The sequence below is a fragment of the Diprion similis genome, chromosome 2 (genome assembly GCF_021155765.1).
Source record: "Diprion similis isolate iyDipSimi1 chromosome 2, iyDipSimi1.1, whole genome shotgun sequence".
NCBI classification, from domain to species: Eukaryota; Metazoa; Arthropoda; class Insecta; order Hymenoptera; family Diprionidae; genus Diprion; species Diprion similis.
In genome coordinates, this window is record NC_060106.1 from 18,518,249 (window position 1) to 18,535,324 (window position 17,076).

The 17,076-nt window shown below is 39.2% G+C and overlaps 2 protein-coding genes across 3 annotated transcripts in view; one reads left to right on the forward strand and one right to left on the reverse strand.

The window, feature by feature from the left end:
• Positions 1–9,737, reverse strand: part of LOC124415956 (zinc finger protein 423 homolog) — a 77,041-nt gene extending 67,304 nt beyond the window's left edge. The window contains exons 1-3 of the mRNA XM_046896710.1: positions 9,550–9,737; positions 3,924–4,004; positions 2,309–2,368 (exon numbers count right to left, since the gene is read on the reverse strand). Coding sequence (XP_046752666.1) covers positions 2,309–2,368; positions 3,924–4,004; positions 9,550–9,589 — 181 coding nt within the window. The 5' untranslated portion in view covers positions 9,590–9,737. The remainder of the gene's footprint in view (positions 1–2,308; positions 2,369–3,923; positions 4,005–9,549) is intronic.
• Positions 9,738–10,715: 978 nt separating this feature from the next.
• LOC124415959 (F-box/LRR-repeat protein 3) lies at positions 10,716–15,913 on the forward strand. Of its 2 annotated transcripts, XM_046896719.1 has the most exons (7): positions 10,717–10,926; positions 11,785–11,852; positions 13,326–13,604; positions 13,693–14,715; positions 14,853–15,260; positions 15,365–15,508; positions 15,606–15,913. In XM_046896719.1, exons 3-7 carry the CDS (start codon positions 13,341–13,343, stop codon positions 15,807–15,809), a joined length of 2,043 nt encoding a protein of 680 aa, XP_046752675.1. In that variant the 5' UTR covers positions 10,717–10,926; positions 11,785–11,852; positions 13,326–13,340; the 3' UTR covers positions 15,810–15,913. The 2 variants fall into 2 exon arrangements, with proteins under 2 accessions (XP_046752674.1, XP_046752675.1); XM_046896718.1 differs by lacking the exon at positions 11,785–11,852 and having other exon boundaries at positions 10,716–10,926.
• The last annotated feature ends 1,163 nt before the right edge of the window (positions 15,914–17,076 follow it).

Sequence of the window (17,076 nt, forward strand, 5' to 3'; positions counted from 1 at the left end):
GACTTTTCCGAGAAAAACTAATTTTTATGAAAACGTTCTCATGCTCATTTGACAAAAACCTCAAACTCGTTACGAGAGAATTTCCAAATCCCCAAAGATTGAAATTTCCTCCTTACCTACGTCTCACTGAATTTCAAAAATACCGAATCCTTATTCTTATTACAGACTCGAGATCGTACAACAGAAATGAAGTACCCAGCCACATTCAATACCATTACACCGTCACGGAATTGAAAATCTTTAGTATTCGAGCATATATCTATACCTATGTATAAAGTAAGCACCAACAGCAGTGGGAATCGACGATATTTGGTGAATAATTGAAAACGTCTGACAGGAAGCTCGAGCAGCTCCTCCTCGCGTATGGAATGAGCAAAAATCTAAAAAAAAGGAAACAAGAAGATTAAAAGAAAAATCCCGAAGAACGTAAGGCGAGGGAAATGAAGGGCGAAAAAAATTCACCCGCTTTAATAAGGCGTTTATGCCCCCACCTGCAGGGTAACGCGATTCTCACCCCCGCCCCTCGATGCCTCGGCACGACCCCGGTTTGCCTGCCTGGCATGGCGTGCAGAGCGCATGAAACAGAGCGGATAATTCCCAAGATGGTGTTGAAACACACGCGTTTATACCGACCTATCACCTTCGCACAATTTGCACAGTAAACGTGACAACGCACCTATGCCTTCTGTATTATATATGTGCATGTGTATAATATATATATATAATATATATATATCTGGCGTAATAAGTATGCGACCGGTTTATTAGCATCCCCATGCGATTACCACTTATTGTCCGCTGAATCATTTATTCAACGAAACACGCACCTTCATCGGTTATTTTTAATCGACCCTTTTTCATAAAGCGTGGCTCGATTTTTCCCCAGATCGTTATACGTAAGTGAACGATTGGACGATTTGTGACTATGAAAATCGAGACTGAAATATTTCCTTAATTTTTCTTAATTCGGAAAAGAGAAAAATTTTGCAAACATAAAAAAAAGAATAAGATAAAATTTCTTCTTCCGAGATTTAAGTGCTGCTGCTCGTATTGTGTAGGAATATAGGTATAACCGATGTATCGGTTAGAAATTTCGGGGATGAACGTATATAGCGTTATATTGTATTTTGCAAACGTGTTTTGGGGGTAGGTGGAAAGTTATAACTTTCGAGGACCCAATAAATATTTGAAGGAATACATTGCGCCCCGTCAGAAGAAAGGAGTTTGATGTTTTCAGGCAGGTAGATATACCGGATTCCCCCGGGAAGTTGGGTACTCCTTAGGGACTCGGCCCCGTTCGAGCCGGTTCTACTTCCAAGTAATATAAAGTATGTAAGTGTATACCTGATGAAAGCTAACTCAAAATAATAACATCTCGTCCGGGTGTAAGGGAAGAGCGCAATCAGGCGCTGCTTATATATATATATATATATATATTATATATTATATATGCCCGGTAGTACCTATACATATACGAAACGAGGGAACGGAAACTGGTTTTAGGAAAAGTGATAAAGAAAGAAGAAAAACACTGAAACAGGTAATCCGATAATCAATAGCAAGGAAAATCGAAAACTTTATCTAAAAGCATAAAGAAGCGTATTAAAGAATTGAAAATCCGTTCTTCGTACGATGTTCGAAACAAGTATAAAGTAATTATTTCAGTTGTGAATAAAAAACTGAATACAACAAATCACTTTCGGATTGATTTCAGCCTATAGTTTATGTCCTACCCTTGATCCTGGGTGAAATTCTAACGCTCTGGATCGATTACGTTCCCTTGATCGACTCAAATCACATTTGGATCTCACGAAAATCGAAGCTGCAGAACTTGCACGGGGCTTAAATCCACAAATTCGATACACATATGTTGAGATAAACGCGGATGCACCTCCTGCACTTCAACGTCGAGGCTGGGTCAACCCTCGGGACTTGGGGACGCGTTCCCTCCCTTCCTGATACCGTCCCGGCGGTGAAAGAGAGAGAATACATTCAGCGAAGACTGCAATTCGTCCGCACGCGATCAGGGATTGCATTTCTTAAGCACCTGGGGCAAACAAAACCGGATCCCGACGCACTGACGCATTGTTTTCATCGGTGCACGAAGTGATAACGGCGGTCGCGTCGTTTTGTGCCGCGTGAGATGAGGCGGAAACAATAAACTTTTTCACCCTGAGTTGCAGAAGCTGGTATTCTTGCCGGCGTTTTTGCGCAGGTTTGATTTTTGTATTGAAAATATACTTCGCCTCAAGCTTGAATTGATTAAACAAACTACACAAACTACTAAGGATAAGCCAATTTTACTCACCGTCGGAAGCTCGGCTGAAAGCTCGTTGAAGCTCCTCGTCTTCGTCCTCGTCGTCGTCCGCTGTCGTTGGGAAGAAGGCACCGATAAAAAAGACAATGAAATTAATATAATCGCATTATCATCAATGCTGTAATATTTTTTACCTACTTGTGCGAATGTATGAATGGTTAGAATGTGGTTAAAAATGGAAACTGAAAATGTTCCAAGAATGAAAAAAGACCGAAGTAAGCGTTTGAATTGTGAAACAGATATCCAATGCCTGTAAGTAACGTCGGTCAAATTAAATTCGTTCGTTAGAACTGACTCCTTGATATCGATGAATAAAATTGAAAATAAAAGCGACAATTTTTTAGGATTTAAATTGCTCAATGTCTTGAATAAAAGGTATAAATTTTATAAAAATACAACTGGGCCGTAAAGGAATTTATCACCAAGTAGATACCTACCTAAAGGGAATCCAAATCTTGCGCGAAGTGAATATAACAAAACAATTTGCAAAGGAACACGTCAAGAATATAAGTGAAGATAAGAATTAAGTAAAACGAAGAAGCCATCAAAAAAAAAAAAATTGCAAGTCGCGAGAAAAATGTAAAGTCAATTTCCATTATATCATCAAGATGAAAAAAAAAATCCGACAATCCGAATAATAAGAAATTAATTGCAATAATCTTGAACCTGATTTTTGTCCTAGCTGCATCATGTCTTCCATACTTTTGGCACTTTGCACAATAATATGGAAAATTGTGGTTTGGAATCGGCGAGAAGAGACGCATCATACGGGCATTGAGATGAGGACGTAACATTCGCATGGCACTCGGTACGGCAAGGTAATGGGAATATAATACCGAATACATAATGTAATATTCACATGGGAGGAGGTGGAGGAGGAGGAGGAGGAGGAGGTGCAGCATCAGAGAATGACAGGATACCGGGGACTTCGAGGGGGTCTTAAAAGCAACTGTCATCATTTGATACGTACACCTACTCAAACAAGAGCGAAAATAATCCCTAGCCGTTACGTTTCGGAAATAATATACCTCACAACACTCGCACTTTTCACGGACACACGTAATATGCATCACAACGCGTGTTACACACAAACGCACGAACGACAGTTCCTTCGTTCCTTTGAGCTCGTCACCGAGACACCTACGACTCTCGATTCCTTAATTTGAGCTTTCAGAAAAAGAAATAAGCCACGTGGCAAGGTAACGCTTTCAATGAAAAAAATAACTTTCCATCTTATCATCTGGAGGCCTCGCGACTTTTCAGCTTCTTTGACTGGGTCAGGGAACGTGGTTGGAAGACACTTGTACAGCTTGCAAAAATCTATTTTCGCCACGAGCAAACTTGCACTTTTTAAACTTACTCATCGACTCTTATCAGCCTATTCCAAGAATAATTCTATAAGAATTCTATAAATTTTATGTTACTGCTATCGTACTGTTTAATATCCAATAATTGTTGTAAGAATTACGTGTAATAAAAATTTTCATTCAACCGACGAACGATATTTTTTATAAAATTTTCCGTCAAGGGTTGCATGTCTACAGCAATTATCCCTAAACGGCGAAAAATCAACACTACAAAGAGTGTAAAAAAACTTTAAACTCACGTTTGATCGCCGAGGCTTCGCAATCATGATCCAAATTGTCCAACGCATTTTGTTCACCGATGTCATCCCACTCTTCGTCCCCTGAAAGATGAGGAAAAAAAATGCAAACTATTATCAACAAAGATCGACGTATGATATTTGTCCCCTGGAGTAAAATCCAATTTTTCCAAGTTTTAATTTTATAAAAAATGAAGATAAAATAAACTTTCGAAAACTTGATCGTTACGACCTCGGATGTAATTCATTAGCTCCTGACACAGCACAGCGGACACTCGTCTCAAATTTGACATAACAACGATGCGATGGGCTGATGCAGCGAACTTGGCACTCAGATAATTAGCTGATTATTTCGGTTGGGTTTAAGTAAGGAGGGCAAGGCATCGAGCTGCCTCTGCAGTATAACCTTAGAGCTAAATATTATGATACATCAGTCCCCGGAACAGACGGACAGACGGATGGATGCGACAGGGATAACCGCAAGAAGGGTTTGAATATTTTAAAAGCACATCGCAGGATCTGAGACGTCGAGACCCGTAGAACCATTTTGACTCCCATTAGCTAGTCTTGAAATGCGAACCAATCCGGAAAACCAGAGGAGATCCCGACGCCCGCGGTCGGCCCAAGACATTCCTTGAGGTTTGAGCAATCCTAATTTCATGTTGGAACGAGTCGATTTCCGGTTCGTTATGCGAACCTTGTGAACTGTCCTACCGATGTTTTACTTGAATTTATATCGCGAGGTTGACGCTGAAAATATTGGAACAAAAATCATCATTTCGCGATTTGAGAATGACTTTGGAATAGGCGAGGAATTGTCTCTATAGTATGAGGAAGCTTTCATTAATCACGGGTTCTTTAATTCCATATGATTCTAAAGTTGAAATATAACGCCTCAAGCGTTCGATAATTTTATTCAACTCAATCGGTGTCTTCTATTCTTATAATTCCCGAGTATTCAACCGACCATTTGGGCGGATCTAGACGCTTGACCATGCTGCAGTAGCGATTTGGTATTTTGGTATGCATTGGGCATCGACACACGCATGCAAGTAAGTATTATAGGAAAAATTCAATCTGCCGTAAGTAGGCAGCAACAGCAGCACCAGCAGCGATAGGAAAAGCAAACAATTTGGCGGTAAGCTGAATGAGGTCCGTTCCCAGGTGTTGGTGTGTGTATATATATATATATCTTTTATACGTAATAACCGTAAACGCAACGGGATTGGCTATCGTCTTGGGCGATCCTTAGCCGCGCATGATACCATATAAGATGGAATGAGGACTTATATATATATATATAGCATAAGGAGTCAGGATACGACGTCCTGGACCAGGAAACACGTCTCAGAACGTTGCCTAGGGTGGGCACCCGAGAAGAGGACACACGCGGAATACGAGCTCGCAGAAATAAGACTAAGGACACTCTAGGTATATGAGCAATCTCATCTAGCTTGCAGGTACATCAATGAGAGTCTCACGCTCAAAGCCGAATTGATATGGTATACGTCGCACAGTGTTATAATCATAATTCGTAAGGAGTGAATGCAACTGTTAAGGGGGTGTCCTGGTCGATTTCGAAATCAACGTATATATCTCCAAATATCGATGTCCACGTACCTCAAAAGCGAAAAAAGGCTGAACAGTCCCATTCTATAAACAATTCTGAACAAAAATACTCCAACGAATTTTCATTGGACAGAGAAATAAAGAAATGGCACGGATTCAACGAAATTCATGGTATTTCTGTAATTCTTGCGTCAAATGAAAATATTTGAAGTGTTTTTGTCCAGAATTGTGTATAGAATGGGGCTGCTAAGTCCTTTTTCGCGTTTCAGATACTTGAACTTCGATATTTGGAGATGTATGTATACGTTATTTTCGAAATCGACCATTTCTACCTTGACCTGCAATCTCTCTCTCTCTCTCTCTCTCTCTCTCTCTCTGTCTTTCTCTCTCCCTGTCACTTTACAAAGACACCAACAAACTTTCCAGTCAACTTCACTTCACGTGTGACGCATGTTTGCCGCCAAAAGAAATCCCCAAGTACGAGGATCAAAAACCCACGAAACATCCAAAAACGACAATTAACTCGACGAATTTTGGCTGGCTTTGCTGAGAATTATTGTCCTACAATGTCTTGAGACTTCTGACAAGCAGCTCGCGAACGGGAGTCTGCAAGCAGCCATTGGAAGCGGAGAGGTTGACTCTCTCCGGGGAATTAACCCTGGGTTGCTCTGACGCGAGAGCAGACTCCCTGGGGAACCCGGGTACCCCTTCTCGAGACCAGAGCTCGAGGTCTTCTTGGTCCCTGACGCCGGGAACCGGGAGCTGAAGTAGTTAGAAATATTGTAACTGGACTTCGGCGCGATTTCTCCGCAGAACGTTTCTGATGCGTTTCAAATTGTTCCGAGGTTGTGGGAGCTCGAGTTTTGTGCATTTTTTTTCAAAGATTTCAATATTCAAAGATCACCAATCGCGATGGCAATCGGTGTTAAACGCGGGGTTTTCCGACACCTGATTACTATTGGGTACAATTATGCAGGATAGTCGAAAATCAGCGATCCGTTGTCAAAAAATATGCGAAATAATTGAACACAGGTTTCTACTCTGTTATTTGTGCAGTGTCTTATTTTAACGAAATGTCTTTTAAATTCTCCGTAATATCGACTCTCGCAATACCTACGTTCCATCAACGAAGCGTATATTTTATTATCCCAAATCACGTCAATTAAAATTCCCTCCGAATCTTCCTCGAATCTCTCGACGGAGTACTAAAAGTCTGACTTCGATAATAGCAAAAGAGGGTGAAATAGCGCGAGGGGTGGAGAGAGAGAGGGAGAGACAGAGAAAAAAGAGGGAAACAGAAGGAGAAAAAATCATCAAACTCTAGACCGTTTAGCCCAAAAAGGAGGTTCGGTTAAAGATATTCAAACTCGCGACGAATTAAAACAAATCCTTAAAATACTCACGTGGTAGGCGTGTTATACTCACGTCTTTGAATCATTGCAGGGGAAAAATATGACGTCGTAATCCACGGGCTGAAGCCGGTATTATAATGATGACACTCTACGAGTTGAGCCCTGTCACAGCAGGCAAAAACTAACAACGGCAGACTGCGCAGAGCTCAAGTTTTCGAAATCCTACGATTAAAAGCTTAGACGGTCTGAAATTTTACCTGAAAGTTTCAGCGAGCTCGAATCTCTGCGTATTTCCATCTCGCAAACCCGTTTATTATAACTCCCGTATATACCCATCCGCAGTTGAGGTATCTTCTGCCAAGATACCGACAACACGACGAATGGATATCACAACTCGATTAATGCGCGTGCACTCGTCTTGTCCGAGGCTGCATTAGAATCGTCGATATTAATTAACAGGGGCGTAAATTAATTCGCTAGTAATAATTATGCATTTATGCCTGGCGTACAAATTACAATCAGGGACTCCGGGGCCCGTGCAGGTAGGTAATGTGCACAGTGATTCGGACTGTCGCGTTCTGTTTAGATTATATGTTTACCTTCGCGATTTACTGCACTGTATGCGTGCCGGCCCGTTGGACACTCGCGTCGAGATTACTGCACACGTATGGTTGTTATTATATATATATATATATATATATATATATATATATATATATATATATATATATATATATATATGCAGCTAATCTAATGCAGGCTCTAATGAAAATTGCCGGGTAACACAGCGACCCCACAAAAAGATATTGCGATGGAATGAAGTCCGACTTGTCCACGTAGATACTTGCAAATTTACAAAAACTAAACTGGTCAAAATAAATTTCTAATAATTTCAAATCCTTGTCGAAAAGAAGAATTGAAATTCTTAATTTTGTTTCGAGAATTTGAAATTCTTAAAATTGTGCTACAGCTGCAGATATTCATCCGCAATCACGCGAGATAATATCGGAACGAGATGGAAATTCAAAGTTCGACGGGGTTTCCGGTATGTGGTTTGAAATTTGATAGATGCGTGCAGATTCGTTGTGCAGGTAAAAGCTGCACTGTCGAATAACAGAATACCTACGGGAAGCTCGAACGGGCAACGGTCTGTGATTTGAATCTATTAATATAGGTTTGGTTTCGACGCGGTTCATTACTGTATATCAATTATTAGACCCTGTACAGAGGTACCTACGTACCAACACGCTTTCGGCCACGAACCATACAAATTCGAATTGCATTCTCTATCTGACTACACGCTTAGTCTATCTCGTCGTCATGGAAATTATGCGTAATTATATGTAGATACGATTCATTACTGATGGGTTTCTACGCGTGGTTAGAGAATTTGCTTAGACATTTTTTCAATCTACAATATTGCACGATTAATTTTGAAAGTCAGCAACACCAGGCATGCGAGTTTAGAATAAAGGTACTTGGCTGTACTTTGTCACTAATTCTTATCCTGCTTGCAAGACGTCTCACGAATTTATTTTCCATTAATGAAATTCACGCTGTAGAATATAGATCATTGCTTTTAAACCATGTAAACTCATACTTGTTTGCGATAATAATTAGGCTAGTCGATTTATCCGACCGTTGCTCGTTCTAACGATCTCTGTGCTAATTCTGAGAAAATGAAGAGCCGATGTTGTCGGACGTTTTCCAGGAACTTGATTTATCAAATTCCAACGATCTCTACGACAACTCTGAGAAAATGAGGAGTCGATGTTGTCGCGCGTTTTCCAGAAACTCAATTCATCATTGCGTGCGACTGCTGCACGGTCGTTCTGCAATTACGGAAATCGAGTCCTGGAAGCAAAACATCGAAGAGCGCTATTATAGCGTGGAGAAAAGTACGGGATTGGATAGGATGTAGGATATGGGATAGGCGAACTGGTGATTATAGAGGCCGGGAATTCCCCAAGGACCACCGCCTGAGTTCCTACGGGATTCCACCTAATTCCATCCTGGCTGACTAGTGAGTCGCGCTCACCAACACTGTGAGGCCTTTGGGTCTCGAATTCGCTCGCAAAACCGCGATATAACTATCCGTTCTGCAAATACGTATTACGGAAGGCAGATAGGAATTTATTACAATCGCATTGTTAATCGTAAAAACATTTGAGACGAGTCGGTAATTCACAACAATAACAAACAAAAATTATCCCCATAGCAAACTCCGGAACGCACTTATAAACTGATCGGAACCCTGAATTCCTAAATTAGGAATTGAAAGATTAAGATTGCAGTGACTTCAGAATCAAATTCTTCACATTAAATCTAGAGTTGAAAATCTTCTGAAACTTACGAGTGATAGCGCTTTATTTTACTGGAACTCATCAAGCTATCGGAAACATAACCTCAATGTAATTTTAGAATCAGTAGAAAGTACCGGGAGTAAATAATGCCCTGAACAACTTATTCGTGTTATTGTTGGGTGGCACGAATAGATTATTCGCAAACAGATTTTCATGTACATACATATATGATCGAGAAGCAATCGTCGTTGATTCCGAACGTTAATATGCATGCAGTAATTAAACTTCCATCGATTTTCAATTGACGTCGAAGTGATTTTTGAGCGTATAGCCTCTGGTGTACGATAAATTCTCCTCTCAAACATCCATTGAAAAAAAAAAAAACTTGTAAAAACTTTATCTTACTTTTAAGAGATCTCGGCTTGGCTTGTTTCCTCCTGGACATATCACAAGACGAATAGCCTTTCCGAAAGGAACGGTCGACCAGGATGACGAGCAGCAAACACTGGCTAATCAAAGATTTCTACGAAAGTGTTGAGCACCGTATAATCGAAAGCACTGCAAGTAGGGAAACACAACAACCCGCAAGGAGGACACAATTCGGTCATTTCCAACGGACGCGGGTGGCAATCCTTCGGACACTTGGCGACCACGTGGCCCCCTCCCCTCGCCACCCCAACACGCGACACGAAAGCTCGACTCGCGCGTGCCACGGCCGCCCGACTTACTGTCGGACGAACCTGCAGCTGCTCTCCTCTCTCCGCTCTCTCCGTCCCGCTCGAATCGAGGGACGCGCGACAAGTGAGCCTTGTAGGATACCAACGCCGTCGGCGGCTCGCGAGGGGGATGCACCCCGTAGAACCGCCCCCGCGCAGGCGTTCCACATCCGCCCGGAAGTAATCAAGATCAACCCGAACTTAATCGCTTCTTTCAACTTTTCCGTTATCTGCGATTCGCCGAACGGACGATGCCTTGAGGGGACGAGGGGGTCTGGTCCGTTGGATGAAGACAATGTAGAGTTTCTTCTGGTCAAAATTACGCACACATTCGAATAGCGGGAAGATAAGATGACATTGAAGGGTTTTATTTATATTATAAGAATATAAAGTTAAATGCAAATTCTTACAGTTCCATACTGCGCTTTGCATTCCTTGTCGGTAACACAATCCGCCTAAGATCACGCAACCCAAAAGTCACTGCAGTAACTTGTTATGGATTGTTTTTTGGGTTGCCTGTTGCTAGGCGCGTGGTGCGATTCATCTCCTTCCAATCTCCCGGTACATACAATCCACGCATCTTCTTTTTCGCGTTTACATCCAGCGATGTAAAATCTGTTACGATGCAGTTCAAAAATGTCTCTACGTCAAAACGGGACAAAGAAATTTAACATGTGGAAAGTGATAATTTAGCCTCTGTTTACGAAGCGTCTGGTTCTGTCACTTAATTTGTATTTCGATTTAACATCGTTTATCGCACGTCCACGATTTGTACACTAAAAAGCCGGGGCGCCGATGCTACTATGCACAGCCATGACGAGTGACGTACTAAAGATACGAAGGCAGGAGCGGTGTGCGACAGCCAGTGATCAGCTGACTGCTGCTGATCGTGAGACGCGGCGGAGCAGCGTACAGACGTTTACTTCTCTGTGACAAATTTTGCGAAGGTCCGAGATTCCCATTTTCCTCTCTGACCGAAATCAGCACAATGGCAATAACCAGCGACGGTGTGCTCGAAATGACCAGCTCAGGAAGCTGTGATGTAACACCTCATCTACCGACCGAGGTAAGCTGGTCTCACCCACAGAGAGCAGTTGTCTAGATAAAATATCTCACATTCCTGTCATACATAACTCGCGTAGGACCTGCACATCAATTGAATAATTTCAACCACAATGAACCTCGTGAACTTAATTTACAGCTGTTTTTTTCATCCTCGCGTCACGAGAGCTGATGCATTTTTTGTATCAACTGTCACATCGTTGTTCGGTTGATAAAAATGATTGCAAACTCCACTTTACGCACAGATGTGATGCACGTGCTCGTAAGAGGAAGATATTATCTTACATCTGTCAAAATTTTTAACCATTTTTACCGTCGCTAGTCGCTGGTCCTAACCGCATGATTCGTAATTTTTGAAAATATTTTTTTCCTTAATTGGAAGCCCCGCTAATTGTCACAACGAACTGTACAGGTATAACGCTGCGGGCACCGGAATCCAATCACAAGTCTATTAACATCTGAAAACGTCAACGGAATGGATATAATACAAACGTGTAAATTATTCTCAAACCGGTAAACAAAAATACGTGCATTCGTTCACGATACTCTATCGACTTATGAACCGTAGAGTTACTAATGCGCACGGAATTTCGTATAGAATACAAAATCCGAAATACTGAAAACTAATTGTTACTGTATTTCCTCTTTTGAAACCTTGATTAATTTCAGGAAGTTGAACCAATATAATGAATCGTTTTTATATTTTAAGTCCGTAAAGACCGAAGATAAAAATAATATATAGTATACATCGGACCTCATGACGCTAGCCGGCCCTGCAAAAATTCGCGCGATGTCGAACCCCATCGATATCGAAATTTGAAATCCCAAATTACTCCGAAATTGTAATAAAAGTGATATCGAGATGCACTTGCATGCGAAAAATCAAGAGCAACTGACAGAGAGTCGGAAGAAAAATCGTTGTATTAAAATATATGTAAATTACACGTAGATTGCAATGTAATAATTCGCCCGCGTGACAAATGACAATAGATAGGTACATTATAATGACATTCACAAAGCCTGTGTACCGTCCTTGAAGGTGAGACGGAGGTTTCATTGAACGACTCCTTTGTTCCGCATTTGCTTATTATATGCAATATATGTATACCGTTTAAATGTTATCTTAATAAAACACGTAATCTAGACAACTGCAGTCCCGATTCATTTCACGAGTATCAATCACTGACAGACTTTGTATGAATGTAAAAATTAATTGCCACAGAGTTATTTCATTCCCTAACATTATTCTGTGAATCAAATATTCAACTTATTCGGTCATCATCTTGCACAGTATTTGTTAAAGTCTTCAGTTGTAATGGGCAAAGCATTCCCTCGTTCCAAACTCCAGCGAACGAGGACATTTGTGTAAGATATGTGTAAGAAAAGATGATTACACCTCGGCGAAAAAAGTGGCCGTACGATTCAACTTTTTTAATTTCAACCAATGCGTTCTTGTCAACTGCAAAATTATGAATTGCTTGCAAAGAAAACAGAAAAAAAAAATATTCATGAGGCCATTTGATTATTTATAAAACAAAGAAATTACACGTTTGATGCAAACGGTCAAAGAGTCACACACAAACAAATAGGATTTAATACCTTGAGTGAATACGGAAGATTCTCAATCTTCGGTTGCCTTGGAATACTTAGTTCGCATAGCTGCAGACGTTCCATTATTTCAGAGTATCTAAATAATCAACCTCGGAGACAGCTAATCGTTGATAATATAATATGTATACATATATATATATATATATATATATACACATATTGTAATAGATATACTATAGATAATGAATTTACGACTTGAAAATCTTTCTGGTCATTGTCTGTCTAATCAAAACGTTACCACATACAAAAGTGTGTCTAAGATCTGAAGCACCGCCGTAATCGAATTGGATCAAATAAATTCTAGACGATTGTATAAGTTTATTGATTGCGCAATTACCGTTTTCGCAATTGTATTATTATATTACAGGTCTTTCAATGAAGTTGCTAAAAATTATCTAGGTCAAGACACACGGCGACAGCACGAATTATCATATTGTTGTGACCTTGAATATCAAAGCTTGTCAGTAGGGACATTTCGGAATTTTTGCGAAATTTGAATTTCACTGTAAGAAAGTATGTCAGATTCAAGGAATCTAAATCTTGATATTTGTGGGCAGTGTAGTAACACATCTACATTCAAATTTACACCCAATGTTATTAATTGCACAATTATTGTTTAAGCTAAATCAATCATGTCACTTTTTTAGTTGTTACTAGACTACTTGATTATTATTTTTTTTTTCTCCAAACTAAAAATGAGCAAGGCCTTTTTGAAGAACCTATACTTTATAAAAAAAATTATTATCAAAGTGGGAACTCCTGACGATAAAATTTCATAATTTATTCTTTCAGGTATTGACACATATTATGTCGTATCTATTTTGTGCGGATCGAAATGCAGCGGGGCAGGTTTGCTGTCACTGGCGAGAAGCATCCCTTGACATGCGGTTTGTTAATGAACAAGTTGTCAGCCTGACTCGTGGCTCTTCGGGAGACAATTTGCATGTACTTATGAATATTCTCCGACACTCCACACGGCCATTCTACAACTTCATATTCAAAGATCTCGAGCTGAGGAAAATGGAATGGTTTTGGGAAAAGTTTGGACCGGACATGAGAAGCCTAATTCTGGTATTACGATTATATACTTTGCCCAATATTACTGTGACAGTAAAATAATAAACTGAGCAAACTTTAATTTAACATGATTGAAATTTAGGTGAACTGTGATTTGGGAGAAAAAATGCTAGTTGCAATTCTGAAGAGCTGCGACAATCTGCAAACTCTACACGTCAATGCTTGCAGAGAGTGCCTGATGTCAGGACGACTTTTGGATGATGAAAATGACGTTAAAGTTCTCTCAGCAAAGTTGCTCAACTTGAAAGAATTGAGTCTAGCTTCTAACAGATACTTGAGCGACGCATTATTTAATAGACTAGTAAACATTTGTCCAAACTTGATATCGCTAAGTTTAAGTGGTTGCCAAATATCTTTCCACTCCGGCTTGTATAAAAAGTTTTATCCCAGCAATAGCACAGTTTTGCACGTGTCAGAATCTGTCTTAACATTTTGTAACATTTTAACTTTCCTAAACCGCCAAGCGAAACACTTGAAGTACCTTAGTTTCAGTTCTACGTTGATAGACGGTACAGCTTTGGCTACTTTATGTACCATAAAAGACTTGAAACTAGAATCCCTAAAACTACAGTGTTGTGACCAGTTGACAAACGTTGGTATTCGCTCCTTGACGGAACATCAGACATATTTAAAAGTTCTAGATGTAAGTTTTTGCACCAGAGTAACAGACGCCAGTTTAGTTTGCATTTGCAAAAATTTGGCAAACTTGGAAGCGTTGAATATAAGAAGATGCAGAGCAGTCACAGACCATGGTGTCAAGCAAGTACGACGACTAAAACACCTCAAAGAGTTGGATATATCGGAATGTGAACAACTTACAAGCGAGTGTATTACGAATGGTCTATGTGCTGCTGATTGGGAAGACAACGAAGAAAATGAAAACAACGAGAACTTCGTAGACTTTAATTATCTAGGGCCAACTAAACATGTTACCAAGTCACTGCCCTCAGAACAGAAGAGGATAAATAACAATTTAGAAAAACTCTATGCTAACGCACTGAATTTAGATGAAAAATCAATTCTTAGTATCGCGACAAGTTGTCCAAAATTGGTATTACTAGATGTTGGATATTGCTTCAATGCTATTACAGACAGTAGCATACAGGTAAAGAAAAAGTATAATTTAAACTTGTTTTCTAATCATAAGGCAAGAGAAACGATTAATTTTTTAACACAAATGCTAAAAAAAAGTCAGTACACAAATGATTTCAACTAAACTATCCATGATTTTCACATTTTCAGATGATATTTAAAGAGTTAGTGCTTTTAAGATCGCTGACGTTAAGTCGCTGCGACAAAGTGAGTGACCTGGGTTTAACTGGAATGGGAGCTGGAAATCGAGAAAATTTAGAGAAAACCTGGGCTCAGAGTTATATAGAAGTTCCAGAGCCTCAACTTAGAATACGCCTAGGTTCAAGAGTAGAGGAGGAAATCTGGCGTGATGCTAAGCGGAAACGTGAAGTAAAAAAAATGTGCGAAGACCTCTCCACGCTATTTGATAACGACGTATGTTCAGGATTTTCACTAGCTCGACTAAAAGGATTGAAAGAATTAGACTTGGCTGGATGCAATAAAATTACAGATGTCAGCCTAAAGTATGCTTTCAACTTCCCGGAACTCAGATTTCTAGATCTTAGCCTGTGCCAGCAAGTAAGACAATTACTGAACATTTTTCAAAAAATGATTCGTACTGTTTAAAAATATCCTGCAATGGGCGAATGTGTTTTTGTACTAAACATTCAATTTTTCTGTAGATAACACACGAAGGATTGGATTTTCTGACCAGGAATAACCAAGCTGTGGAAGAATTGCATTTATCCCAATGTCATAATGTGACGGACATGGGAATTTCTTATATTGCTAAAAGACTGCATCGTTTGAAAAGTCTATATTTACAGGTACAAAGTCTCAAATTTATATACAAATGAGGAATATTATTTCATGAAGGTATTACACAATGATCATCAATTCACCTCTGCAACTGTTCTAAAACAGGGATGTTCGCAGCTGACTGATCACAGCTTGGATTCGATAAAAATTCACTGCACTGCGTTACAGTTCTTAGATGTTAAGGCTTGTCGCGGAATGTCGATCGCCGGCATAGAGAGTCTACTTCACTTAAACATCGATTATTCAAGAGAATCGGAAGACCTTGTGCAAAGTAAAAAACCACCACCTGCCCCACCTATGCGCAGATAACAATTATGTAGACCGAATCGAAGGCTGACAGATGGAAGTTAGAAGGTTTTGTCTAACTTCTACTAACTTTTTAAATCACTGCATTTTTTAAAAGGAAACGATGAAAGTAATAAATTAAACTGAATATTCAACAGCTATATTTACCAAATTCGATATTGCATACTTCAGAATCAACCGATATTTTCATAAAAATGTTGAAAAATTTCCCTCTATCTTCTTGTACATCTGTTCGAATTAAAATAGTAATGAGTATTATTTATTAATTAAATTTTAGTTAGCTATTATTGTACATGGTAAAAAAATTTTATAATACGCATTGCAAAAAGTAGTTACAGCAGTTTTATACCTTCGAGTGTTACTAACGTATTTTGAAGTTTGCGAAATGTAAATTCCTTAGTAACTACAGCATCTAATATGTATGCATCAGATTTATAATGAAGCGAAATTTTATTTTTGTTTATTTATATGAGGATATCATATTTCGGTACCATAATTTCGCTGTTACATCAAGACACAAATGGTTTGAAGTCTATACACACTACTGATGACAAAAACTTATTGGCCAAACGGTTTTACTGGTTTTCAAAATACAGGTAGGATAGGTTTTGTGGTGAATAACGGTACTAACGTCATCCAAGATATTCTTCAGTCTCAAAGCTTCAACGCCATATGCAGTTCAAATAGTATGAGTTTATTTTTACTGTAGATTAACGAAGAATACAAATTTTCGTGGATATTTACATACCCAATTTTTACTTTGAACTGCGTTTTATATAAATATGAAAATATTGTAACATAATAGTTAAAATAATTGAGAATAAAATACAAACATCTGAATTTCTGTTTCTATTTCGTTATTTAAGTTTCACCCAAAACAGTAGATATTGCTAAAATCTTTAACATTATAGGAAACGATATATTACAGACATATTAAAATATACCTGGGAATCCCTTGTAAAATAGTAAATGGCTCTCATCTCGAAGATTCAACCGCACGTGACGATGCGAAAACGACTTTCGCAAGATCATAAGACTCTACTTTACATCAAATAATCTTTCCTAGAAAATCAGCCAATGTTTAAGCAATTTTATTTTCATATTTCCAGTTCGAAATTTGAAAACGTTACAACCGTGTTATAATATGATTGCGAAACTACAAAATATGTACAAAATTACAATAACTATAGCCACAAAGACATCTCCTTTTTTGCATTTGAATAACATTTCAACAAGTAACAACATTTATAAATATTTACACCTGCGGTTA

What these genes read in the sequence shown, in the direction of transcription:
- LOC124415959 (XM_046896718.1), top strand. Translation starts at nt 10,849, where the DNA reads ATGGCAATAACCAGCGACGGTGTGCTCGAAATGACCAGCTCAGGAAGC. An exon ending in CACCTCATCTACCGACCGAG is followed by an intron (nt 10,927 to 13,325) that starts GTAAGCTGGTCT and finishes TTATTCTTTCAG; the next exon opens with GTATTGACACATATTATGTC. An exon ending in ACATGAGAAGCCTAATTCTG is followed by an intron (nt 13,605 to 13,692) that starts GTATTACGATTA and finishes ATTGAAATTTAG; the next exon opens with GTGAACTGTGATTTGGGAGA.